Source organism: Eucalyptus grandis, chromosome 6, assembly GCF_016545825.1.
Source record: "Eucalyptus grandis isolate ANBG69807.140 chromosome 6, ASM1654582v1, whole genome shotgun sequence".
In the NCBI taxonomy this organism is placed as follows: domain Eukaryota; kingdom Viridiplantae; phylum Streptophyta; class Magnoliopsida; order Myrtales; family Myrtaceae; genus Eucalyptus; species Eucalyptus grandis.
In genome coordinates this window covers 14,001,026-14,028,151 of record NC_052617.1, presented here as the reverse complement: position 1 = coordinate 14,028,151, position 27,126 = coordinate 14,001,026, and the positions used below count along the sequence as shown (strand labels likewise).

Sequence of the window (27,126 nt, the reverse complement as noted above, 5' to 3'; positions counted from 1 at the left end):
TTAGAATAAGCTGTTTCGCATTCAACTTCACATGGTAATTTTTTATTTGCACGATTCCCCTCATATAATATTATAAGAGGATAAACAACTAACATAAAGGTTTGGTGAAGTCATTCTTTGATTGAGAAAAGATAAAAGTTTTAACCTAAATTTTCAGTAGAAAAGTTTGTTGTAAAATAAAATGTAATTTTTTTCCCACGGTATCGCACGGTTATTTTTGGCGAATCTTAACTGTGGAGTATTTTCTGAATTTGTTGAAATTATTTCAGAAAATTTTCAATCTTGGCCTTGAATTATGTCAAATGAAACACTGGCTTAATATATTGTTTTTCAGAAACTAATGTTACTTCTTCAAATAAAATAAATGCTTGGGTTTGGGTGGGTCGGTTCGGACGTTGAATATTTCTTTTGTTATTTGGTTATGGTATAACTATTCGCAAGCACTTTGATAGGTAAATCAATATATGCACTCTTTTAACAGAAAAGTTAACTCAAGACTGAATCAAATTAGAGAACTCTTTTAACAGAAAAGTTAAAGAGTTGATGCAGTAGATCATCATATCGACGCATGCATTTGACCGAGCAAGAACGATACAAGAAGGCGTAACAACGACACATCTCCATCCTAAACAAACATTGATTCTCCAACAACAGAGACAGACTTTCCTGAAAAGACAGTCTCTCCATCTCATAAGGAGGTCATGCCACGTGAAGACGGATAATATTGGAACGTCATATAAGCAGATAACTTTGACCAAACCGGACATTTTGTCTTCCTTCGGAGAACGGATTTTTCCTGTCTTTTCCTGCTTTCTTGAGTCATCCATTACCTTAAATTTCCCAAATTGCATCCATAGTGTTCGACTAAATTAATTTTTATAAAAGTAAAATCTAACAATGAAAAAGGTTTAGTTCCTTTTAATATAGATGGAAATCTTGTCCTTCAAATAGAGATTGGGTAGATTTAGTCATATAAATGAAGTGCCTTTTTGATAAAAATGGAGCACCTTTTTCATATACATGGAAATTTGTCTTTTGGTAAAATTGAGTAAATTTAGTCCTATAAAGGATGAAATTCAAGACAAAACTATTTTTTTACGGAAGTAAAATTTACAATTTTAAAAAACACAGTGCCTTTTAACATACATGAGAACTTTGTCCTTTTGGTAATTAAATCCTACATACAATCCACAACTTTCAATACCAATCGAACGATTGAGGGCCTTTAAATATACATGGGAATTTTGTCCTTTTGGTAACGAAATCCTAAATAAAAACTAAAAAACTAAAAAAAAAGAGGAAAGTAAATAAATTTGGAGCCGTCATTTTAAATTGTAATTGGTTGATTGGCAATTTTGTTTTCTTAATAAAAATTGGATGTATTTAATCATGTAAAAAGTGGATATAGCGCAACTCTCTCTCTTTTCAACAAAATTAATTCCTACGGAAGTAAAAATTTAACAATTAAAAAAATCCAGTGCCTATATGCATTGTCTTTTTAGTAAAATAGGGTGGATTTAGTCCTATGAAGAGTGAAATAACACCACCCTTTCTCTTTTCAACAAAATTAAGTTTTATGAAAGTAAATCTAACAATGAAAAAATTATGTTGTCTTTGGGGATTTTTCTTTTTGGAAACTAAATCCCACATAGAATCTAAGTAAAAAATAAAAACGAAAATAAATAAATTTGAGATCACCACTTTAAATTACAATTTAATAATTGATGGCACTTTTGTCTTTTTATAAAAAATTGGATGGATTTAGTTATATAAAAGGTGAAAATAGTGTCGCCTTTCTCTTTTCAACTAAACTAATTTTTATGAAATTAAAATTTAACAGTGAAAAAAGTTTAGTTCCTTTTGGAAATGACGCCCGCACCTTTGATCTTTTTGGCTTTCGACTCTGATTATAGAGTGGGCGGTTCTCGGGTCACAATCCCAACGGGTTTACGCGTCTCTCCGCACGCACGCGCACTCTGCCCGCGGCACTCCTCCCTGCAGACTGTACTCTCCAATGTCCACTCTGTCTCCTCAATCTCTTCTCTCTCTCCCCCGGTGGAGTGAGCTATATAAAACTAGGGGCGTGCAAAATACCTAGAAACCGCCCGGACTGTTCGGAACCGGATCGAAACCGCCTGGAACCGGTGGTTCTTGAGGGAACCGGTCCGGTTCTCGGTTCCATGGGCGGATCCGCCCACCTGCACTGCAGGAATCTTTTAATATTTTAAAAAAAATTACTAAAAGAAATCTTAGATTAGATCTCATCTCCTCACTCCCTTCATCTTCGGTTCTTTCTCTCTCTTTGTCTCTTCCTCGGTTTCTCCTAATCCTATCGCCATTTTGATTCCTCCCCGAGCATCGATGTCGACGTCGTTGCTCCTCTGCCACTGCTGTTCGCCTCCTCGCGTTGGCCGCCACCCGCCACAGCCGTGAAAAATTGTTTCGCGACCGTTCTATGTTGAAAACCCGACCATAGACCTCCTCCCTTCCTTCCCAACACATAGATCCGACCGTTCTATGTTAAAAACCAAAATTGTTTCGCGTCAAGATCGGTTACATGGATCCACCTGAACCGGACCGAACCGTGGTCCGGTTCTCAAGTGGATCCGGTTCAATTTTCTAACCGGTCCTTAGCGGACGGTTCCCGGTTCTAGGTCGTAACCGCCCGCCTGCACTATGCACACCCCTATATAAAACCAACCCATCCTGATCCCTTGCAACGAACTCTTCTCAACGGTAATCCCACCCCCCCCTCATCCATGGCCAACCACCGTGCCTCCCTCCTCCCTCTCCTGCTCATTCTCCCGTGAGGATTATTGAACTGTATAAAGATATTCAATATTGTTTATAAACTTGAATTAATGAAATGATACTTTACTCATTTTTTATGTATTAATTAAATATATATTAATCATATTATACGTTAAGATAAAATTTATTGGTTATATTAAATAAATTAAAACTCGACGGTCCATGATTACTCTGGCGTCAGTCATAAATGCTTCCCAAAGCTTTCACATCTGGAGAGTTTGAATTTTTGGATGACCCCCGACTAATCCTTTTATTTTTATTTTTTTTGGACAAGGAAATCCTTTTATTTAAAGAAGGAGAAAATGAAAAAATATTGGGTGGTCCGGGACCACCACGTCAGCGTGGTCCCGGACCACTCACACGGCGCCACGTGTATGGGGAAGCCGGAAAAGGACGAAAATCGGGGCTCACTTTTCTGACGCTCTCTCTGCTCTTTCTCTCTTTGTCCCCCTCCCCTCCTATGTGGCGCCATATGAGTGGTCCGGGACCACGCTGACGTGGCGGTCCCAGACCACCCAATATTTTCTCGGAGAAAAGGAGAAAATATCTATCAGCAACTACGGAGAGCCTTCCTCTTCCGGTCACAAAAGGTCTACGAAAGCAAGCGTTTTGATTCCGAGAAATCTTCGTCTCCGTTTCATCCTCTCCTTCCTAGCTCCTTCACCACCACCCGCCGGCCGGTCACAAAAGGTCTACGAAAGCAAGCGTTTTGATTCCGACAAAACCTTCGTCTCCGTTTCAACCTCTCCTTCCTAGCTCCTTCACCACCACCCGCTGGCCACCGTCATCGTCAATGGAGTCGCACCTCCGTCTTGTCTTGTCTTGTCTTGCTAAAGATCCCGCGCGTTCGGTAGATCCAAAAGGGACGTTGTCCTCCCGAGTCTGCTTCCTCTATTATAAAGTCCGGAGAAGTTGGAATAGGAAGGGATCCTTTGATCGAATCAAAAAGCCGTTCGTCTTCCGTTTCTTCGTTCTTTTCCCTTTAGTTTTCTTCCTGTTGAATCTTGCACGGTCAGCTCTAGTCTCCCGCTCGATTCACTGATCGGATCGGAGTCTTCTGTAAATACGTCACGATTCGGCACTAACTGCAAAAACCCCAGGTCTCTCTTTTACCCTACAACTCTAATCCATACTTGTCCCTACCCTCCTTATCCATGGCCAACAACCATGGCTCTGTCCTCCCCCTCCTCCCCCTCCTCCTCCTCCTCCTCCTCTCGTTTGGTGGCTCCGTCCATTCCCGCCCCATCCACGTGCCTCGGATGCCCGCCTACGGCACTCCCTACCTGCGCTTTTCACCGTCCTCCGCCAACTCGTCATGTGACCAGACGTACGGGTTTATGCCGTGCGCCACCTCGTCGCTCGGCGGCCTGTATTTGATCGTCGTGTACGGGTACAAAATGTTTACGGCGGCCACGTACCTGTCCAACGGCAGCGCGCTGTTGCTGAAGGTCCTGGGGCCCGGCATCATCAGCAGCCTCTTCCGTCGCATGCTCGGCGCCTTGCCCAACGCCATGCTCATTCTAGGTCCGTCTTCTCTCTCCTTTTCGCCATCACTAGCCTAATTCCGGGAATGTTAGAAGAACGTCCACGGCAGAACGCGACGCAAAATTTTTGCGTATGTTAGCTGTAATTCCTTCCTCTCGACGACGCTCGACGGAGACACGATATCGATCGAGCTTAGCTAGTCATAGTCCAGGTGACAGTAGAATCTGCGCGAGTTTCTCATGCTTTTTTCCGGTTTTATTACTATTTGCGGCGTGATCGGACGAGCGCAGCTGGTGTCCTTCGCTTCTGTTGCTTTGAGCGGACTCCAGTTTCCTTCCTCTGTTTGGATCCGAGAAAGTGCGAGGACGTGGAGAGGCGTTTCTCTTTTCTCCATCGGTTGGATGGGAAAAAGTCGTCGTTCTCCGTTTCTCTTGCCTCATTCAATTCCGCCATTATCGTCAACTTAACGAGCACGATGGGCTCAGACAAGAGGGCAAAATAGTAGAAATCTAGACGATTTTTTAATTACAAATTTTCAAGTTTGATCGATAAGCATGTCAAGCGCAGAACTCTTTTTTCTTCTGTCGCCGCCCAATTGCTATTTAGGGAAATTCTTGCATAAAGTTAAAGAAATTGTTATTCTTGCGTGACACATTAAGAAATCTCGTGTTTCCGCTTTTGGGTTGATGCTTTGCCTAAAACATGCATAAAGTATATCGTCTTGGTGCTTTTCGTGGGTTTGGATCGTGCCCGTGGACCCCTATCTAGCTCCTAGATTCCATCATAAGCTGTTGTCCGCATTTATCTGTTTTTGACTTTCTTCTTGAATCTACGGCAAAACTCATGGGCCACGAGATGGGTCCTCCTTTTTCTTGCAGATCTGATCATAATGGTCCCGGATTGCTTTTATTCACTCCTCCTATCCTTTTTGGTTTCTTCAGTTGTTTTTTAACGGGAGATATGTGGCCATCCTCAATGGCGTAAAAGACTACCCATTTGCCATCTCCGGAAGTGACTGCCGGTTGCTTATTTTATCCGCTAGATCGGCCATTTGCCGTCTCCGGACGCGACTAATGGTTGTTTTTTTTAATCAGCTGGAGATTTAAAGTGTAGAAAAGAAAAGGTTGGGAAAAATGACATTAGTATCTCGGGGGCATTTGGTTTATTGGAAATTGGACTGACACTGAATCAATTAAGAGCTAACGCTAGAATGAAATGCATACAAGAGGAAAATGTATGTATGCTAGGACATTGAGAAATACAAAGATACTAGTTTTACTTGCCTTAATTTAAGCATGGACAATGTTCTTGACTTTGCAACTGGCTTGGCTGTTTTCTAGTCCGGATGAAGAGATTTACTGAGGTCCTTCCTTGTGAAAACGAATTTTTGGTCATTTCACATTTTTTGAAGTTATATCTGTTTGTAAGTCATGTATTTCTATCCATTTATGCTGCTTCAATAGTTTCTTAGCCGATTTTATCATCCCAAGGATCTGTTAACTTATAACATGCGAAATGGGTCACTTGGGTTTGCAATTGTTTTCGTAAGAGTGAGATTTATATGTCATATTTTGACAGGATCCGCTTCCACCTTTGATGCTTAAATGTGTCTCGTGGGCTTGTTTGTCTATCTCTAAATACTGGAATTTGTTGTGATCATTCACAGCGAATGAAGCCTTTGCTGAATAGTTCCTCCACTTTGTTCTACAGTGTCTGGACTTTCTGGAAGCACAGAGACTGCTCAAAGTCAAGTTTCCGTTGGAATGGGCTTGTTAGCTGGATCAACTGTCATGCTTCTCACAGTTATATGGGGATCTTGCATTATTGTTGGGAAGTGTGATCTTCATAACTCAATTGCAATGGACAAACAAGATACAAAAGGATTTAGCCTGAAAGGTATGTCGTTGTTGTACTTGTTGTCTCAGTTTGGTCATTCAATCTTGGTTATTTCTTGTTAATCATTCATGATCAAGGATCATTCGCAAAATCTGGGCTGATTTGACTTGACAGTTTAAAGATCGTCTAGAGATTATTTTTCCTTAATTGAGCCACCATGGACAAGAGAAAATCCTTTGCAGCTAGTTTTTCAGGAGAGAAGTGAGATTACGGGTGTGACAGATGTTAAGACGTGCAGGCCTGAATATCCTCTTTGTTATGCAAGTAACCCTTTCTCTTGTCCATCTCTCATAAGAAGATCAACATCATTTCTAAAATAGCTATTGATCTGAAAAACAAGTTTTTTTTCTTGTGATTTTTTTTAAAAAATAATCAAGTTTATTTATGGTTGATATGATGCCTATTTAGGCATACCCTGCAGTGTCAAGCAGTCATCTCACCTTGGCAATGACTTCATGTACATTGTCTATCTTTGCTCTTGCAGGCTCTGGTGTCAGTACAGATTTGTGGACAAAAGATGCAGCAAGGATTATGGTCTTTTCAGTGATACCCTTCATCATTGTTCAATTGCCTCAAATTCTCAACTCGACTTCAGGGAGGCACTTGGCTGTCTTAATTTCGCTGATTGTCTCTCTGATACTGTTGATTGCATATTGTATCTATCAGGTAGCCACCAATTGCTTCTGAATTATGCCATAAATATGCAGATAAGTGTGAGGGGCACATTGTGTACGTGTGAACCAAAGAAAAAACCGGCTGTATTGTTTGTCATGCTACTCCAGTGAGATGAGCTAAAGCCAATTTATATGTCGAGATTTGAAATTCTGGTCTTTCTTCTCCTTTGGTCTGCTTGAAGTTTTAAATTCGATGCAGGTTGTCGAGCCTTGGATACAGAGGCGGCGACTTGCTTATGTGGAAGACAAACATGTCTTTTTGGTTTCTTAAGACACTTACGGAGGCGTGCCCTGACAACACTTCTTACAGTTGATGGCGAACTCGATAAGGATGTCGTGAAGAAGTTAGTTTCCACTGGACGTGCTAAGTTTTGCTTTTTTTAAAAAAAACTCAGATTCAGCTAAATCAGCAGGCTGACCGGATTTTTTGGTGACAACCTTTTCAGGATATACTATGAAAATGGCAATGGATATCTAACTGCTGCAGAACTTAAAGCACTGCTAGTAGGAATCGAAATAGATTTCAATGAGGACAATGCTGTAGACAAAATCATGAAAGACTTTGGCTGCTCAAATGATCATCTGGAATTGCCCAAGTTTGTGGATGGTATTTCTAAATGGGTTAGCGAGGCTAGGAGTTCTGGCGCTGCTTCTGGAATAAAAAACTTTGGAACAATGGAGTTTCTAAACGACTTGTGCCATGTAAGTTGTTCTATCTAGTAGTTTTGAGAATAGCGGTCTAGAGCATGCCATCGAGTCTTATGCCATTTTGCAATTTTTTCCTGCAGCAAACTAGACAGGAGCATGCTCAATTAAAAACTGGCGATCAAACTGATGAGGTCACTGAAGGTGTTGGGAATCCTAAATTGACCACCTTAAAAGCAGTATCACTTCTGGTCCTTGGAACAATCATTGCAGGGAGTTTCGCTCACCCTCTTGTAGATGCAGTTGACAATTTCTCAGAAGCCACCGGTATTCCAGCTTTCTTCATCTCCTTTATTGCTATTCCCTTAGCTACCAACTCCAGAGAAGTCGTTTCAGCAATTAAACTTGCAAGTAGGAAAACGCAAAGAACAGCCTTGCTTACTTTCTTTGAGGTGGGTCCTTTTCTACTGGGTATTTGCTTCATTTAACTGTTATATTTCTGTCAAAAATGGGAGACTAGATCGAGAAATTAAGGTCCTGGTTTGATTTGGACTGATAGAGTGTAGTATTGGGTAACAGAAATTGCAACTTTCCATGAGCATGTAAATAGCTTCACATTCTGGTATGCTACTTTTTTCTCTACAATGGATTGATCACATTGAGCATGGTAAATTGGCTGGTAAATGTTCTTTTAGACCCTGAAATAAGCCATCGAGCTGTGGAGGTACATGACGTGCCACTGCAGTTATTATTTGCTCGTTTTAGTGGGCCTTTACATTTGTATACCGAAGGTAGCCTGATCTCAGTTTTTTCTGATGCAGCTATATGGGGCAGTAACCATGAACAATCTCCTTTGCCTATCAGTTTTCTTGGCTATTGTTTATATCAGAGGATTCACATGGGATTTCTCGTCTGAAGTGCTAGTTATTCTCATCGTTTGCTTTGTGATGGGAACCTTCGCCAGCTTCCGCACCACCTTCCCCTTATGGACATTCACACTGGCCTTCCTTCTTTATCCTTTTTCCTTGACACTGGTTTATGTCCTGGATTATATTTTTGGCTGTTCATAGACTTGGAACTTTCTCTCGGGCAACAGAGTTTTCCCTTTCCATTTCTTTTCTTAACAGCTCTCAGCTATAATATTCCTTATGTAGTTGATATATGATGGAGTTGAGGTTGCTGCTATTGGATGGATGCCTTAAAGCTACCATGTAATAGCTACATATTAGGTATTTCAATTGTACTATCATTATTTGACGTATTCATTCATTTGTCCAATTATTTTATATTTACGAATGATTCCATAAGATCAGTTGCAACTAGATCTATTCTTAAGATATTAAGAATATATGTTACAGGTTCACAGTTAGAATGAATCTTTAAATCGTTCCCGGTCGATGGATTATTAAGTGGATATTAATAATCTTGTTGAGATCGATATGTTCTTAACTTTACCATTAAGTATTGAATATTTAAGGAACTGATAAGTCGCAAGTCATTGGGTATTGTGATGCCTGAGTTAGAACACGAGTGTTTGTATTAGACAAGTTTACTGAACATGACATATATGGAACAATTAGCGACATGGAAGCTTTTAGCGTGGTCAATATCTAATTGTTCATGCTTTGGTCTTATGTAAATAATCCTTAGACTTGAGGCACGGTGTTAACTTGTATGTCGAACAACTATGGTTCACAGATGCACATAATGCCAGGTTGTAAATCCATATTTATACCTGATGGTCATAGTTTGTTCATATACGAAGTTGCACGTGTACGCAATATAGAATCTGTCTCCTTGTTACATGCAAAGTATAATAATGATGTTATATGTGATCTAATTATAACAATGCATTGAAATCCTCATATGTCAATTAGATTTGTGCATATGATTGAATTAGTGACTTGACAAATATTCAATGGTTTTTGTTTGATCGGGACATAGTAAGATATAAGGATTGAATTACACTGTAGCCAAAGCTAATGGGTTCATTATATTTTTAAAACATTCACACTATATAAGTAGTCATGACATATTGTTAGATGTCAATCATGGCGTGTAGGATCCAAAGATTAATCGGGATAATTAATTCTTTTGGGAGTACTAATGTGTTAATACAAGTCTTACTACCAGTTTAGTAATGAACCTAGAGATGTCACACCCCATAAACAATTAGGATAACGTGGAACAAGAGAGAAATAATGTTGCAAATGTGTTTGCAATTATTGCAATCGAATTGTCAACTTGGAATTAAATTTAATTTAATTTAATTTAATTTGTATTATAGTGACGGGCCTACTTACATATGATGTACACGCATGCCCAAAGTGAATATATGTTAATATATTCCAAATGCACACATAAAGATTGAGTGCCTGACACTTGGAATGCCAAAACTTTACATGGAGGGATACTTAAAGTGCCAAAAATTTGGAAAGTAACACTTAAAGTGTCAAAATCGAAGCAAAATGGATCCATTAAATGCCAACAGCGAGAAAATCCGACAAAATTGCATACGTGGCATTTTTCGGCGACATGCTTTACTGACGTGGCAAATATTTTTTAAAAAATGCACACATGGACGAGGAAAATGACGTCACCCCATCCATGCTTGCTTAGCCAAGCTAAACGACGTCATTTTTTCTTAGTGCTAAACGATGTCATTTAGCTTATTTTAGGTTTAACCAGATTTGGCCATCACCGCTCCTCTTTGTTCACGCTCGCGTTCACACTAGATCTGAGGTTCTCTCCATCGCCATTCACAAGTCGCCATTCACAAGTCGTTGTTCATTGCTCGTCATCGTCACTCGTCGTCATCACTTGTGATCGTTGCTCGCCATCATTGCTCACTCATGTTTGTTCTCTTCTTCCTCTCCCCTGTAGTGAAATTAGGGCTATTCGTCTATTAGGACTCCAACCTGAAATTTGCACAATTCCCCTCATATAATATTATAAGAGGATAAACGACTAACATAAAGGTTTGGTGAAGTCATTCTCTAATTGAGAAAAGATAAAAGTTTTAACCTAATTTTTCAGTGGATAAGTGTGTTGTAAAATAAAATGTAATTTTTTTACCACGGCATCGCATGGTTATTTTTGGTGAATCTTAACTGCGGAGTATTTTCTGAATTTGTTGAAATTATTTCAGAAAATTTTCAATCTTGGCCTTGAATTAAGTCAAATGAAACACTGGCTTAATATATTGTTTTTCAGAAACTTCTAAAGCGCGGCAAAACTAATGTTACTTCTTCAAATAAAATGAATGCTTGGGTTTGGGTGGGTCGGTTCGGACGTTAAATATTTCTGTTGTTATTTGGTTATGGTATAACTATTCGGAAGCATTTTGATAGGTAAATCAATATATGCACTCTTCAGAATGGCTCCACTCATACACCTTCAACTAAAATACTTGACTCAAGACTGAATCAAATCAGAGAACTCTTTTAACAGAAAAATTATAGAGTTGATGCAGCAGATCATCATATCGACGCATGCATTTGACCGAGCAAGAACGATACAAGAAGGCGAAACAACGAAACATCTCCATCCTAAACAAGCATTGATTCTCCAACAAAACAGACAGATTTTCCTGAAAAGACAGTCTCTCTCACAGAAAAAGCAACGTGTCGACCTACGAGGCTCTTCTACTCCCATTACCCCTTCAAGTCTTTGGAGTTACCAGTTCGATATCAATTGCCAGTAGTTGCTAGTGATGTTGAGGATCCGGCCCTCCCGGCGCGGTTTTGTCGGTTTCCACTCCCTGCACCATTCTCCTCGGGACATTACCGGACTTAGGAACGCTGTACCCTAAGTTTCGCAAGATTATTTCACTGTTGATTTGCTTTGGCACATCCGAGAATCCATTAGAAATCAGTCTCGCGTCTGAACTCACCATGAGCAACAGGAGGCACAATGTCAGTATGTAAGCCTTGGTAAAATGAGCCATGGTAGTTTTGAAAAGCCAAGGATGGTAGTAAGCCTGAGATGAAAAAGGAGGCCTTATATAGGCCCCCTCAGGCAGGAGGCCATTATAAAGGAGCGCCATGTGAAGACGGATAATATTGGAACGTCATATAAGCAGCTAACTTTGACCAAACGGGACATTTTGTCTTCCTTCCTAGAACGGATTTTTCCTGTCTTTTCCTGCTTTCTTGAGTCATCCATTACCTCAGATTTCCCAAATTGCATTTAGAGTGTTCAAATCCTTATTGGATAGCTCTGAGATCACTCAACACAGTGTGGTCTGCTGAAATGCTCATTATGGCTGCGAAATTTGGAGCTTTCCCCTCGCACCACAGTGGGATGATTCTCCGATTTGAATTATGACAGATGGGATCGAGCCAATCACGGCCCTGGTTGTGACTGCACTGGTCCATGGACAGTGATTCCAGCAAATATTTCTCCTATCTATGGCTAATGAAATCTTCTTGAACTGGGAAACAGCCAATGTCCAAATGGGTTGTCTGTGCGATTTTACCGACTCTATCCGTTTCCATGAATGTGACTCCGTGGACTACCTAATCGTTTCTAGCCATGAACTCCTCAAAATCTGCCAACTTCTTCAGTGAAAGAAGGGAAGCACTAGAGTCTAGATCAAAGATTTTGCATGAAAGGAGAGTCGAAGGATTGTCACTTTGGGTGGCCAACTCGTAGTGAAAGATTGACCTTTTTGGCAAAGAACAAATTGGATTTGGCAAAGTAAATGATACAATCATTCTCAGCACTCAAAAAGGAGAACGAAGAATTCTAGGACGAGGAGGCTTATACTGTCCAAATGTCTAAGTCTTTCTAGCGTTTTCAGATCTTATCCACAAGTCTGCCTGGAAAAGAAAAGGGATAACTACGCAGTCAGATGACATTAATCCATGTCAACCAATGGTAAGGGACTTTAACCCCATTTCCTAGATCCTCCTCATTTATTCAAAGTTGGATAAGATACGTGTTTTCCTGAGTACTTCAGTTTTTACTCCACTCATGGCAATTTTTGGCCCCCGCCATAGGCAATTTATGTGCGTTTTCTATGTAATTTGAGGTCGCAGGATATTTATTTTCACTATCCCACAAGACTGAATCTTATTCACACAAATTTGGTTCAAAGAAGTATAAGATAAGAGTCATTCTATGTTTGACTCGGCATAGACCGATGCTGAGGATAGACAACACAACTGTTCTGGAATCTGCTCAAAGATGCAACTTCTCCGTTTTTAATTTGATCTCAAATGGCAAGAGGGTGCTATCAGTATTATTTTCCAGTAGTTAAGAGCAAAAACCAAAAACCAAAAACTTTTGCATCTCTCATTAGCATAATGAAAGATCAAAATCATGTTGCCCCGCTTAGGATGTTTAGTAGAGTCATACTTGCACTAGTAGCCGCACGAACTTTCAGTCTTGATTTGGAAATCTGTATGTCAGAGTATATCATGGACCACTCAGGAGGAATGATGGGTCACAGTCCTTTCTTGGACTTGCCCCAGAAAAACACTAGAGAATGACACCACACTATCGGACAAATTCAACCGAGGCAAGTTCTGCGAATTCTATTTTACCCATTCCTTATTTCAAAATGCCCCAGCTTTTATCAAGAGTTGAATATGAAACCTGAAGGACAAACGTGCGAGTCCATTACCAATGCTTTCTCTGATACAGGAGAAATCTTTCTTCAAATTCACAACAATTAGTTCCATGACGTTTCCAGGAATCCATGTCAGAAAGTGCTGTTCTTTTTCGATGGGAAAAATGGGGATGCACATCTTTTTCAGGGTTTTTCGAAAGCATTTCACGTGTTGCTGATTCGTATCTAGTCTGCATACAACGTCCCATAATGATAAGTTAGCTGAAGAAGGACGAACAAAACTCACTGGCTTGCACATTCTGAATTGTCCTAGACTCCTAGTGGAGCACTTGATGAATAAACCATGTCAGATTTCCAAAATCCTGTGCGACATATAACAGAAAATGGAATGGAAAAGAAACTAGTTCTCCCATTCTGCGTACTTTTTATTTTGGCATCTGACTACATTCAAGAACAAGAATTAAACGTTACTCGAGTCGAAGGTCGTGACTTGCATAAAATAAAACAAAAACCAGCTTATTTAGCTCCATTTTGCCTGTGACATCTTTTCAGCTGGAGCTTCATATCAAATAATTAGTGATGATGCGGAGCCACTTGGACTTGAAATGTCTCCCCATTGCGAGTTGTCTTCGTAAGTTGCGGCTCGACACAAGGATGCAAGGAAACCCAACAAAACGCTGCACAAGGATCAAGTACTCGTGGCTTCATTCTGTATACTCATGCTCACATCTGTGACCAATGCTTTATGACTGCGACATCGTTAGAGATCGATGCAGATGGCAAATACTGATACATAACAATCTGGCTGATTTCAGCTGCTTATCCAAAAGCTTCTCGCTAAAGAGTGCCACAACGCACTCGGTAAGAATACTCAATGAGAAGTATTAATTTTGATTCCTAAAGCATTGACAGCAAATAACACAAAGAAAAACAAAAGCTAAAGCATTGGAAAGCTACACATTTTGTTGCTTAACGAACTCCCCAGCAGCAAGCGCTAGTTAACAAAATCCACTCCTATTGTCCCTCACCGTTCTCTCTCGACCATGTCAGAAGAATGCTGAATTTATTCACAAATATGCAAAAAGAGTCTCTAATAAGTCTTGAAAAATTTCCTTTGCCTTGCAAATGCAATTACCTACACAGCCGTGAATGGTTAACAGATCTTGGCCTTGTGCATATCGACACTGGAAATTTTATGCAGCCTGTTAATGGAAGTTTCCAGTATGGTATGGGAAGTTCACACTTAATTGCAGCACATTCAAATCCATTTCATTTCACTTCCCTCTGCAATGAAGTTTCCGAACTGCCATCTTCTTGTATTTCTTCTGAAGCTGTTATCTGCAGCTTTGTGGACTCATGGAAGTGATCAGCACTATATTGCTTAATTTGAATATGACCTTATCATGTGGTATTGCAGGGCTAGTTTGCTTCGAGAAAATAAAACTTCTACTTGCCAACTCTACAGGGCCATACTCCTTGGCTCTGCATAGGACCCAAAACCTAAACGTCAAATTTCAGTAAGCTCCTCTGGCATTCCTGCAATCTTCATCCGGTGAAGTATAAGGACGGTGCCACGTCTAAGGGGAAGAGAGAGTATCTTCATGACGTATGTGACAATAACACAAATCGCTCGATTTCAATGTACTTACGCATTCCGAATTAATCGTTGCCAGAGCAAATATCAAAATGCAAGTCTCTTAATACTACTGATGCATTCAGACGTGACGGCCAGCAGTTTCCAATCTAATCCTTCCCTATACTACATCCCATTTTGCCTGGTGTGCTGAACAGCTCAAATTGCCAATTTAAACATGAAACTAAGCCACGATTTCCAGTGGAAGCTCCGTTGAGGCAAGTTTTAATCCAATGAAATTGCAAGAACCATCGAGCAAATTGTTTCTCCATGAAATTGAAACAACGATAGATTCTCGGAATTAGATAAACAGAGATTTTATTAGGAGCCATCGTTCAGCTTGGAATTAATTTCCCTTCAGAAACAACAACATCAAATCAATAGCCGAGTTCAAGAGACAAGACATGGAGAGAGAATGACGATTACAAAAACGACCAAACAACATGGACCTGAAGAGACCGGGAGATTTGCGCGACATTTCATTGACGGTGCTCAGTGCGTTGCCGGTGAGGCAAGTGCCATCGCTTCAGGCAATGCATGGTGTTTTTTGCACGTGGTGCTGTCACCATGCCCATGGCCTCCCCCCCTCTCTTCCCACCCCCCCCTTCCTTCTCTCTCTCTCTCCCTCTCTGTCTCCCCATACACTCCACAGTGAATGCGAATACCTAATCATGTCTCGAGCATATTTTGAAGGCCATGGTATTCTCTCAGCAGATTCAGCGGGAACATGTGGAGCTATATACACATGCCAAAGAATACTCGCACTTTTGACAAAGATAGAACGGATTCTGATCATAAAGCCTCGCAATATCCCTACATTTGGAGATCTTTTTCTGAGGAAAGGGTGAAGGACCATGTGAACAAAAAACATGCATTCTCATTGCATACTTTTAGCTATGCTGATATATTTCAGAGGGCAATATTCATGGTGCTCATGTTTCAAAAGACAGGGATACTCAGATCTCATTCAAAAATATACAATGTAATAGAGAGAAGAGATGTTTTTTATGTCAGAAAGAGTAATCATCAATGTGTACAGGGTATAAGGAACTTACAGTAAATTCTGATTTTTTTCTCTAAACTACTATGAACAAAATTACGAAACATACAGCTCAGCTTTTCCATCAATGAAGAGGCTCATGAACTCTTCCCCATCAACAGTTTCTTTCTCTATAAGGAGTTGAGCAAGCTTGTGGAGAATGTCAACATGGGTGGTCATGATCTGTTTTGCTCTTGAATATGCCCTGTCTACTAATTCCCTCACCTCTGCATCTACCACATCAGCAGTCGCCATCGAATAATCTTTCTGGGTAGACATCTGCATATTAAATATTATAGGTCTCAGTGCGATTCAGGTGGGGTAGAAGTCTAATTGTTCATACTAGATAACTATGTAAGCACCGAAATGAAATTGCTTCAATGAGCATGCACACCTGCTGACCCAAGAAGGGATTTCCACCAGGTCCACCAATTGCTACTTGTCCAATCTTTTTGCTAAAGCCAAACCTCTCAACCATCTGCCTCGCCACCCGAGAAACTTGCATAAAGTCATTGGAAGCTCCTGTTGTAACATTCTCAGTTCCAAATATCACCTCCTCAGCAACCCTGCATAATACAGTTACAAATCAGTCATCAAAATTGGTGACATCAGCAAAGAAAGACCAGATTGCACAATCCCCATGTATTCTCTCACATTGCCAAAGCATACCACAGATCTTCAACATGGCAACACCATATCTTTTCAAGCAGTAAGAGTCTTAATTAGGCCGTTCATTTAGTGGGGTCAATCACGTGGGCAAGTATTTAGAGCTAACCTTCCACCGAGTGCAACAGCCATCTGATTCTCAAGGTAGCTTCTACTGTATAGCCCAGACTCAAGTCTCTCTTCACTTGGAGCAAAAAAGGTAAGACCTCCAGCTTGGCCACGGGGTATGATGGATATCTTGGCCACAGGGTCATATTCAGGCATCAGTGCACCAACTAAAGCATGCCCAGCCTCTGCAAAATTTTCATCGTACCATCAGCAGCTATAATTACATTATAGTGGACAGATAAAACTGGCAAAAGAAAAGGTTGTTTCCGTGTATACCATGATAAGCAACCAACTTCTTCTTTTCTTCTGAGACAACAGCATTTTTCTTTTCCGGTCCGGCTATGATTCTCTCCAGAGCATCAGATATCTCATCTTTGCTGATTTCTTTGAGGTCACGCCTAGCTGCAAGAATGGCTGCTTCATTCATCAGATTCTGCAAATCAGCCCCGGTGAAACCCGGAGTTCTCCTCGCAATCTTTTCAAAGTCAACATCCTTTGCAAGTGCCTTTCCTCGAGAATGCACCTGCCATAAAAGGGAGCTTAATCAGGAAACTGGTCAATAATAAACTGAGTTCAGTACCACATCCAAAAGGTGTTCAGTAAAAGTCCATAGCCAATTCACCTAAATAATTGAAACTACCAACGCCATTCATGTTACTCAAAGCAATTAAACCTCACTTACTTCATAATTCATATCACCGACTTCAAGTCCTGAAAATACTTAAGTCGTAGCCACAACAACCACTATTGATATGGTATCTCATATAGGCATGTTAACGAAATAAAGCAATGATATAACTAACCTGAAGGATCTTCACTCTTCCAGCGACATCAGGCCTATCCACGGTGACCTGCCGATCAAACCTCCCAGGTCTCAACAAAGCTGAATCGAGAACATCTGGCCTGTTCGTAGCTGCCAATACTATGACACCAGAATTCCCCGAAAACCCATCCATCTCAGTCAATAGCTGATTGATAGTTTGCTCTCTCTCATCATTCCCTCCTCCAAGACCAGCTCCTCTCTGCCTCCCCACCGCATCGATCTCATCAATAAACACAATGCAAGGTGCTTTCGACTTCGCCTTCTCAAACAAGTCCCTAACTCTCGAAGCACCAACACCCACAAACAACTCCACAAATTCGGATGCCGCACACGAGAAGAATGGCACGCCAGCCTCACCGGCCACTGCCCTTGCCAAAAGGGTCTTCCCAGTCCCGGGAGGGCCGACAAGAAGACAACCTTTGGGGATTTTAGCCCCCAAAGCGGTGTACTTATCAGGGTTCTTCAAGAAATCAACCACCTCTTGCAATTCCAATTTGGCTTGATCAGCCCCAGCTACATCGGCAAACGAAACACCAGTCTCTGGCACTTCCTGGAACTTGGACTTGGACCTCCCAAAATCCATCGGGCCGCCGAGCCCGCCAGGCCCGCCTGGACCGCCCTGAGCTCGGCGGAACAGGAAGAACAGCCCGGCGAAAGCAAGGAAAGGAAAGAGCAAATTCCCAATGAAGGCAAACAACCCATTACCTGAATCTCCCTCAGAGACCGAAATGTCGACCCCATTCATCGCCAAGATATCGATGAGGTCCGGGTCGTTGGGGACAATCACAGATGCCCGTCGGCCGTCGACGGCGGTGAGCTGGAGGGCAGACCCGTCCTTGCTAAACCTCACCCTCTCGACTTTCCCCTTCTTCACCGCGCTCAAGAACTCGCTGTACCGCCATTGGCTTCCCTCAGGAAGGTCCGACGAAGCAGAGGGCTTCGGCGCCGTCAGAAGCAGGTTCTGCGCGAACGGCGACGAATCAGAGGGGCTCGGCTTGGTGGGCTGCGCTTGGATAACCGGCGGAGGAGTCGGCAGGTTCGGAGCATCGGCAGCTTGGGCCTGCGGGACTATCGAAGAAGCGAAGAGGAGTGCGGCCAGGCTCGCCTTGGATTGCGCCGACTTCAAGCGCTCGAAATTGGGTACGTCGTTATTCAAGACGGATCGAGTGGCGCGTAACTTTCTTCTGAAAATTTGCGAGTGAAGGGACGATTTCGTGGTTTTGGGAGTTGGAGGAGAGAGCAGGACTCTGTCGCCATAGAAATTGGAAGAAAGCAATGGATTGGTGGTCGCAGACATGGTTGTCGCGCTTGGGTTTGGGTCAGAGTCGCCCGGTTTGCTTTGCTTATCCGCTCGAGAGGGAGAAGGAGATGAGGAATGGGTGCGAAATTCAAGAATGAAGCGTGGAGGATGAGGATGATGATGATGATGATGATGAAGCTTGTTTTAATACTGATTCGAGCTGATGGTTCTGGTGGTGGAGAGAGGTTTTTCAGTTGGACTTCGATTTGGGAAGATGATACGAGGTGTTTTAGGACGATTCGTATCAACGCAGGCCATGATTTTTGGTCTTGGATGGTCTGCGTCTACGTGTTCGATGTTCTGTCCTGTCATTTTTTTTGGTTTTTTTTGTTGGATGGGAAAATGCTTGGAAAATTTACGTTCAGAATAAATATCGACTTTACTTGTGTTACTTCCGATTAAAATTCACATATCTCTGTCAGGCCGAAAATATCTCGCTCACGCTGTTAAATATATTTGTTAGTTTATTCATATATAATAGAATAATTGTTCGATCTATTGTCAATTAAATGGGTGATGAATACGTTTGCAATTTGTTTTGTAACCAAAATTTTTCCACGTATCAACGATCCAACAATGTGAATGTAAATCATTCCTAGATCTATTTAATTAGTTTTGATCTATTTTCATGCAATGAAAATTTTGTATGAAAATTTAAGGCTTGTGAGATAACAATTTTGTTCCCAAAAATAATTTTGCTCAAAAACTATGTTTTCAAATTTTGTTTTCAATACAAATTTCTAAGTATTAAAAGGCCTTTAGTAACTATCTAAAATTTTATTTCCAATAAAGAAATGCATATGGTATGGTACTTAAATTTTTTGTGACTTAGAATTTCTTTTAATCTTTTTATATTTTTCTTTTGTCTTTTTTTTTTCTTTTCTTTTTTTTTCCCTTCTTCCTCATATAGCAAGTTGTCGGCCTTGGCCATAGCCATCAACCTCGCTAGAGCATTGCCAACTCTTGGCAAGGCCGAGCTCACCCAACCACCAACAAGACTCAACCTTGCCATGGCTAAGCAACGCCGACCTCGTGGTGGCCTGGCGAGGCCAAGGGTCGCAATGGCATCTAAGTTGAGCAAGGTCAATCTTGCCCAAATTTGCAAGGTCAAGCTTGCCCGACCATTGACGAGGCTTGTCCTCACCTTGGCACGGGCAACACCGACCTTGTGGTGGCCCGGCGAGACTCAACAGACGAGGAACATAGGAAGAAAAGAGAAAAAAAAATGGACTTAATTCTAGAATTGTTCTTTGTAATAAAGAAGCAATTATTTTTTTTTACTTCTTGATTTACTTCTAAATCTATTCCTCATAACAAAAAAAAAAATTTACCAAACAAAATTTTGTAATTTTTTATTCCGAAAAATAAAAGAATAGAATTAAAATATGTTTCATCGATAACCAAACAAGCTCTTAGTGTCATACCAAACTCATACTTGATCCAACCTATATTGCTATAACATTTTCATATTTGACCCAATTTAGGAAAACTCATAATTAACTTGAAGTGAGAGCATATATTGAGCAAGTGTCAAATTGAGTAAGGGCAAAAGTAAATGAAGAGAGAGTTGTAGAGATAACTTGTTACTTTGTCAACCCATTGATCACCCATTTTATTTTGGGATTTATAATTATAAATCCATTTATTACTCATCTACTAAATAATAACTAACTCATATAACACTTCAATTAATCAAATATGAGTCAAGATAGGTCTATGACCCGTTTTGACATATCCAATCATTTCTTACAACGTCGAGAAATAATTGCATTTCTTCATGCGGTAAAAGAAAAAATATAAAACACATGTTCCCGTTCTTAAGGGACTGGGTATTCATTTCCTCGAATTTTAGTTTCATGTTTTAAACATTGTCAATGTTAGACATCACGAATATCTATGACATCACGATTTCGAGTCTCGTTGGGATGATCCAATGGACTGCCGAAGATGTTGGAAATAGTTAATGGGCCTGGATCGTAGATGACATGGACTGGGCATGCAAGTGTCACTCCCCAAAATTTCCGATAGCCCAAAACACGGCATCGACCGGCCCAATTCGATCTTGGATCCTCTCAAAATCAAGCCTCCGCGTGTTTTCGTTGTATCTGGCTAAATCAAGGAAAAAAATTTGACCTTCCTCAGGTACCCCCTTCACCGGTTCAATACAGACTAGCAAAACTTCAAGTCCATCTTTGCTTCTAGGCACCTCGATGCTTAGCAAGTAGCATTGATTGTCGCCAATTATGTGCATTGAATCAGATGGATAATGTTGTCACGTGTTGGCTCATTAGAGAGACGCGCATCTCCTAATTGATGCGAGCTCAACTAAACAAAGTTAAAGCCCGTATTTAGTGGGTTGGACGAGTGGCTCTATTTCATGAGAAAACTTGCTCGTTTCACTAGAGAGATGACGACGACCTACCGTTGCCAAGAGAAAAATTAAGAAGGCGTTTGTATCATTGAAAAACTTCAAGATAAACGAAAATATTTTCCATGAGAATTATTTTCATAGAAAATGATTAGTCTTCATTTGCTCGATGATTTAGAAAAAGTGATTCCCTTCTTACGACCTTAAACGGCCCTTATTGGGGTCTTGTGATCTCTGAAAGGGTTGTGCAACCTTGATGAGGGCCGCTTGGGGTCTCGCAACATAGTGAGGGTTGCTCGAGTCACTCAAACCAACATGGCCACCAAGGTTGACTGGCAAATAAATCTGGCCTTGCCAGCCTCATTGCGCAAACAAGATGAACAATTATAATGAGGGCAAAATAGTAAAATGAAAAAAAAAATCGATGATGGTAGTTTTAGAAGAAAAAAATTATTTAACCTAGGGATAGCCTTCCGCAAATAGTGGGTTTTCAATTTTGGCAAGGTCAACATTTGACTGAAAGGGTTGAAAAGAAATTTGCCAAACACCTCATATTTTTTTAAGTAGTTTTGAAGGTTCAAAGCCCTTGGCACCTTATACATATAAAGCGATTAATGGGATGTTACCTGTCACACACTCCGAGAATAATGCATTTCTAACCAGTCATGTCCTAAAGGTTGTAAAACAATGACTGGTTTGCTTTAGCATTGTTATATTATGCGGGGGGTGTCGGATGAAGTCAGCAAACTGAGATTATATCAAGAGATTGGGGTCTTCCTGAAAAGGACCTTAACGTTATACACTGCCTCGCATAAAAAAGAACAAGTTGTGGGTTTCGATGGCGAAGTTCAATTGTTCGAGTCCGAAATCATTTTTTCAAACATTACAGACACGCTATAAAAGTGAAAAGTATTGCTTACGAGAGCAATTAATATAATTATCCGATTTACTGGAAATATTCTATCCGGAATATTTCCAAACGCGATACCTTTTGAGGGAGTATCTTTTCAAAGTGCATAAAAAGGAACCTTAAGACATGTCTTTATAGCAGAAAAGTCAAATTATACGTGAGCAAATGGATCACCTATTTTTCAGCACAGGGACGGCTCGACAATTGAGAAGTTACTATGCAATCAATCAATATTAAATCGACAGGAAAGTCAATTTATGTTGCTATATAATGAAGACATGCAAGTTCATGCTTTTATCTCTTATCTCTCATTCAACACAGAGAGAGAGAGAGAGAGAGAGAGAGAACGAAAGAAACCCTAAAAGACTCACCGTCCAAGAAGATGCCATCCCAACCCCACTCGACACTCATCACTCTCTCAAACAAAGCAAGTTGTAGGACCCCACCGATTCAATCAATCCCACGATCATCATGGACATTCACATTGCATATGCTTTGTCTCTCCTCTTGTTTTTTTAATGGTTTCTTGTTGTTACTTGGTTCTCATCGAAAATATGTCCCTCTCTCTCTCTCTCGAGCGTGAAAATTGACAGCACCTAGGAAAGATATGTCTATGTATGACAACGAAATCAAGACAAACGGCATTGACACCAAGGTTTCAGAGTATATCGCAAGCTACGCCCGAGGCCAAATTTCCAGCGATTCAAAGTGACAAAGACGGGCATTGATTGCGCCATCGCCGTCCCCATCGCCCTCGCGCGTGAAGCCCCTTTGAGTGGGTCAAGTCATGCATGGACATGCATGCGAGATATAAAAGCATAAATGCCCAAAGAACAGCTGGATATACGTATGCACATGTCTGTACGCACGCAAGGATATGGAGGTCCTAGTGGTTATCCATGCTACAACAAAACAAGAGAAGGGCATGGAAAATTTTCTCGATCTTCATAATTGCCGGAAATATTGTTGTTCAGAATGAACATTGCGTAGGAGAAAATTTTCGTTAGAAATAAAAGAGAAATCTTATTCGAACTATGCCGAGATTTTCTTTTGGTTTAATAATAGGATTATGGTTCGATTTAGTAAACTTTGAATTCGACGAATTCGACTTGGTTTGGTCTTCAGTGAACGTTCACTCTTATATATATAGATCTTAGAAATTGTTTTGTTTTGTTGTTCTCCTAAATCGAACTCCAAATCTACTCTACCGTCCGGAATTCCTCCCCGTTCATGACCATTAAACTCATTGCAACATGTTAAGTCCATTGGATACAAAAGGGTACTTCGCAGAGGACAATTTAGACGGTTGAAGTTGAAACTAAACCAAACTTAAACCAAATCAAGTCTGACTGCGGTTTAGCTTTAATGGTTCGGTTTGAAATTTTCTCAGAATCGACAAGGACGATCAGATTTCGTATGAAAACCTCTATTGAAGGTGAAGCCATGGGACCTAATTGAAGACAAGACCATGTTGGTGGGGCAGAATCTGATGTGCCGGGATATAATGAAGGGCAAAGAAAAGTTGGGGTTCAAATGCTTTTGAAAAGCTAGCCAAGAAGAAGAGGAGCAAAGGCTTCTCATCTCGTCCTCTTGCCGCTCTTGGCACTTTCACGACTGATCTCTCTTTGCTTTGCCTTTGCTTTTTCGCCCCTACCCATAAATCGCATTGGATCTCGAGCCGCTGCAGCTGCAGCTGCAGGACCGTTTTTAGATGAGCAAAGAAAAGGACATGAACAAGTATATCTTTCTGCAATTTTCTTGTCAATGTTCATCATTCCTCACGGCAAGAATTGCCTTCTTCTTTGAGGTCATATCGTACTCGCTAGCTGAAAACTGATTAGTGATCATATGATAAACCTCGCCACGATTTTGCTGCTCCTCTGTGATAGTTAGCTTGACTTATCTCATGGACATGAGTAGACCCTTAAACCTTCAGCACCACCCCTTAGCGACATTCCAGCAGAACTTTCTTGAGAATTAATTCCCAAGTTTCTATTTTGATGCCAACGGGTAGACAAGCGAAAGGAGTTCCATATTTCTAGTGGCAGATGTGTGCTTGTCCGAGTCTCCACTCACGTCTCGTCGACTATAGTAATACCTAGTCCAGCAACAATAAGTTATATGTACTAACAGGAGGAGTACAAGATCGCTCTCTTGGTCTGGAATCTAATGATAATCACTCACCTGCCACACACATTATCTCCTTTGATCAGCCAATTGATTGGTTACCAGTCACCAAGGAAGACAAAAGCATGCGATATTCAAGGATGTCCACTGAAAAACATCCTTTAATTCGTGCTATTGATAATTGAATTGCATTCATTTCCAGTCGTTTGATCTCTGGCACACCCATTTATGTTGCATTGGGGTCTACAGGACTCATCAGTGACGCTAGCTGTAGGGCCGCAGGTACTGTACCTTGGCCATAAATACTCCAAAAGATTGCCTTAATTAAGAGACGGGGGATTAGCTAAAACAGCATGGAGCTAATTATAAACAAAAGGAGAAGGGAAAAAAGACAAAGTGGCAAATGGCTTTGGTTATTGGCGTTTGGGACGAGAATGACAAAAATAGAAGCTTGGATGATGGATGATGGACGATGGACGATGAGTCTATCTCCGCCGATGATTATGTCGACCCCATGACAGGTTATGCATGAGTAATGGTTGCTATGATATTGATCAATGTAGTCTACGGATCATTGCAATAATTGAAAAAAAAAATAATCTTATAAAAGTGTATGGAACTAACTAGAGCAGCAATCGCCGACGTCTAGGCGGTGTCGCCATCGCCACAGCGACCACTCCAGCTCCCTATCCGACACGACGCAGCCTCTCCCCTCCCTGTTTTGGTCTCCCCGATCCTTGCTGCTACTTTTTATTTTATTTTATTGGAATTTACTTGTTTCTGAATTTTTCTAAGTATTAATTTTGTTTTATATATATTTTTAAAAATGTATGAAGATATCGACATAAGATGATATATCAACATCTAACAACCGCGTCAGCATTTTCATTTGTACATTTAAGAGAAGAACCAACTCGAACAAAGTTATATGATTTATGAACTCAACTACACGATTAAAAAAATTGAGAGATTTGATTGCATAGTTTGCAATAATTCGGAAATCTACCTTCAATGCTTTTATCTCTTTATGCATTGGTCAGTGAAATTTCACTAGGGTATAAATTTTATTATATATGATTTAATATTTAATTATTTTATCAAGTTCGTTTATAGTTTCTTATATATATATATATATATATATATATATATATTATTTTTTTATTTTTACTAGTAGGGAATGGAACTCTTCTTTTCCCCTGTACTTTTGTCCAATTACACATGCAGACAGAGGACATGGTGAGGGTTAATGTCACAAGTACACAATCATTTCTTTGTGGGCCTTCTCTCCCAACGGTCCGTGAAAGCTGTTCCTATTTAAGTCGTCCCTCCTGAAGCAGCCAGCCCCATGGTCCTTCATCTCGATTGAAAAGAAGCAGCGGTCAATCGATTAAATTAAAGCAATGGTCAATTGATAATCGATCCGAGATAGGGACGTGATGAGCCGTCATTCTTCCCGATTTATCGAGCTTAAGCACGTCAAAAATTCGGCGTGAGGGCAGAAAATCTCTTAGTTATGAGATCACGTGGAAAACGACTTAATTTGATACATTTCCGGTTAACAAAAATTAAGGAGGAAGGAAAGTCAGAAATGGGTGCTGTGTTTTTTTAGGGAAGCTGTAGATTTGTGCATAGCCTAGAGTCTGCTACGTCAAACCTATGTTTTTTTCCCATGCTTCTCCACGTTTTCTTTTTCTTTTGCAATATTTGATAGTTAGATGAAAAATAAGCTCATTACGTGACTCAAATGAAATGGGTGCTATGCTTTTTAGGGAAGCTGTAGATTTGTGCATATGTTGCAGTTTATGTCAAACCTATATTTTTTTTTCCGTGCTCTTCTTCTTTTTTCCTTTTTTTTTTTTTTTTTGCAATATTCGACAATTAGATGAAAAGTGATCTCATTAGGTAACTTAAATGAAAATAGATAACTCAAAATTAATTTGTAAATTAATCGAGAAAAAAAAAGGGCACATCACTCTAATCACAGCTGGAAATTTTCCAGAAAGTTTGGAAACATTAAGGAGTTAGTAATTGAAAGGGACTATTAACCAAGACCAATAAAAGTCGGAAGTTGAAATGGAAAAGTTGATGAAACCTAATAAAACGGAGCTATTAAATTCGAAATGTTAGTAAATCGCGTTTTTTATCAACAATTTCTTTAATTTAAAAAAAGAGTGAAAAAAAAAAAACTATGCCACGTGTCACTTTGTTGGAGAGTGCTCGTACCATTTTAATGGCAAGTCACTGTTTTGCGGAAGGAAATACATACATATATATATATATATATATATATTTAGGAAAGGGAAGTGTAGATGAACCCCACAGCCACAAGAATTTAGCAGTTGGCAGCTAATATTTGCTGCTGCAGGCTGCAGCTACGACCCCCTCTCTCTTTCTTTGATAACGATGGGTGGGCGGCGAATGAAGGAAAGGGACTTGACATTGCACATTTTCTCACTAACCCCCAAAAGCAAAATTAATTTACCAAAGAAAATGTAATAATAATGAAATAAAATAAAAACTCTTCTTTTTGCCTTTTTCACTGTTTCTTCACGGTGACTCCACCCACGTACGACTCTTCAAGATGGCCTCTTCAAGATAATTCCCTCAGTAAAGTTTTGGTTTGACCCTTGTTGTTTATTTCTCGAGTGCCGACACTTATTGACCATGCTTGTCGGTGGTCATGCGCAGAACAAAAAGTTCAACAGCATAAAAAAGGTCCAATTTAAAAGTTTAAATTTGCAACATTAGAGTCAAATTCTGCTCTAACTCATCCACATTTGCACTCCATAAATCTATCAAATTTCACGTGTTATCTATAAGACAATTCACACGTGAGGAGGGATATCCAATTACCAATTTTATTCAATTTCACTCAATTGGAGGTCACTGATGACCACGATCTAAAGCTGGGCCTCACTGTGCATGGGGGCTGATATGGACGAGAGAGGGATCGAGGCTGAGAGGAACAAGGTGGGGAGATGATCGAGATAGAGAGCACGCCGGGGGCCTCGACGAGAGTAGGTGGATGGGAACCATGACGTTGGTCGGAGGCACCAAGGAGGGATGACG

General features: G+C 40.5%; 1 protein-coding gene and 1 pseudogene across 1 annotated transcript; one reads left to right on the top strand and one right to left on the bottom strand.

Annotated features, from left to right (window-relative positions):
• Positions 1 to 3,965: 3,965 nt before the first annotated feature.
• LOC104451527 lies at positions 3,966 to 8,635 on the top strand (annotated as a pseudogene).
• Positions 8,636 to 15,651: 7,016 nt separating this feature from the next.
• On the bottom strand, positions 15,652 to 18,903 carry LOC104448516 (ATP-dependent zinc metalloprotease FTSH, chloroplastic). Its single transcript, XM_010062358.3, has 5 exons — positions 17,333 to 18,903; positions 16,806 to 17,052; positions 16,531 to 16,714; positions 16,150 to 16,321; positions 15,652 to 16,034 (listed from the first exon to the last, which is right to left on the bottom strand). The coding sequence occupies exons 1-5, from the start codon at positions 18,647 to 18,649 to the stop codon at positions 15,813 to 15,815; spliced, it is 2,142 nt and encodes a 713-aa protein (XP_010060660.2). The 5' UTR covers positions 18,650 to 18,903; the 3' UTR covers positions 15,652 to 15,812.
• Positions 18,904 to 27,126: the final 8,223 nt, after the last annotated feature.

Coding starts and splice junctions, on each gene's coding strand:
- LOC104448516 (XM_010062358.3), bottom strand. CDS start 18,649: ATGTCTGCGACCACCAATCCATTGCTTTCTTCCAATTTCTATGGCGAC. Junction 17,053..17,332: donor GAAGAGTGAAGATCCTTCAG/GTTAGTTATATC, acceptor CTTTTATGGCAG/GTGCATTCTCGAGGAAAGGC. Junction 16,715..16,805: donor GAAGTTGGTTGCTTATCATG/GTATACACGGAA, acceptor AAAATTTTGCAG/AGGCTGGGCATGCTTTAGTT.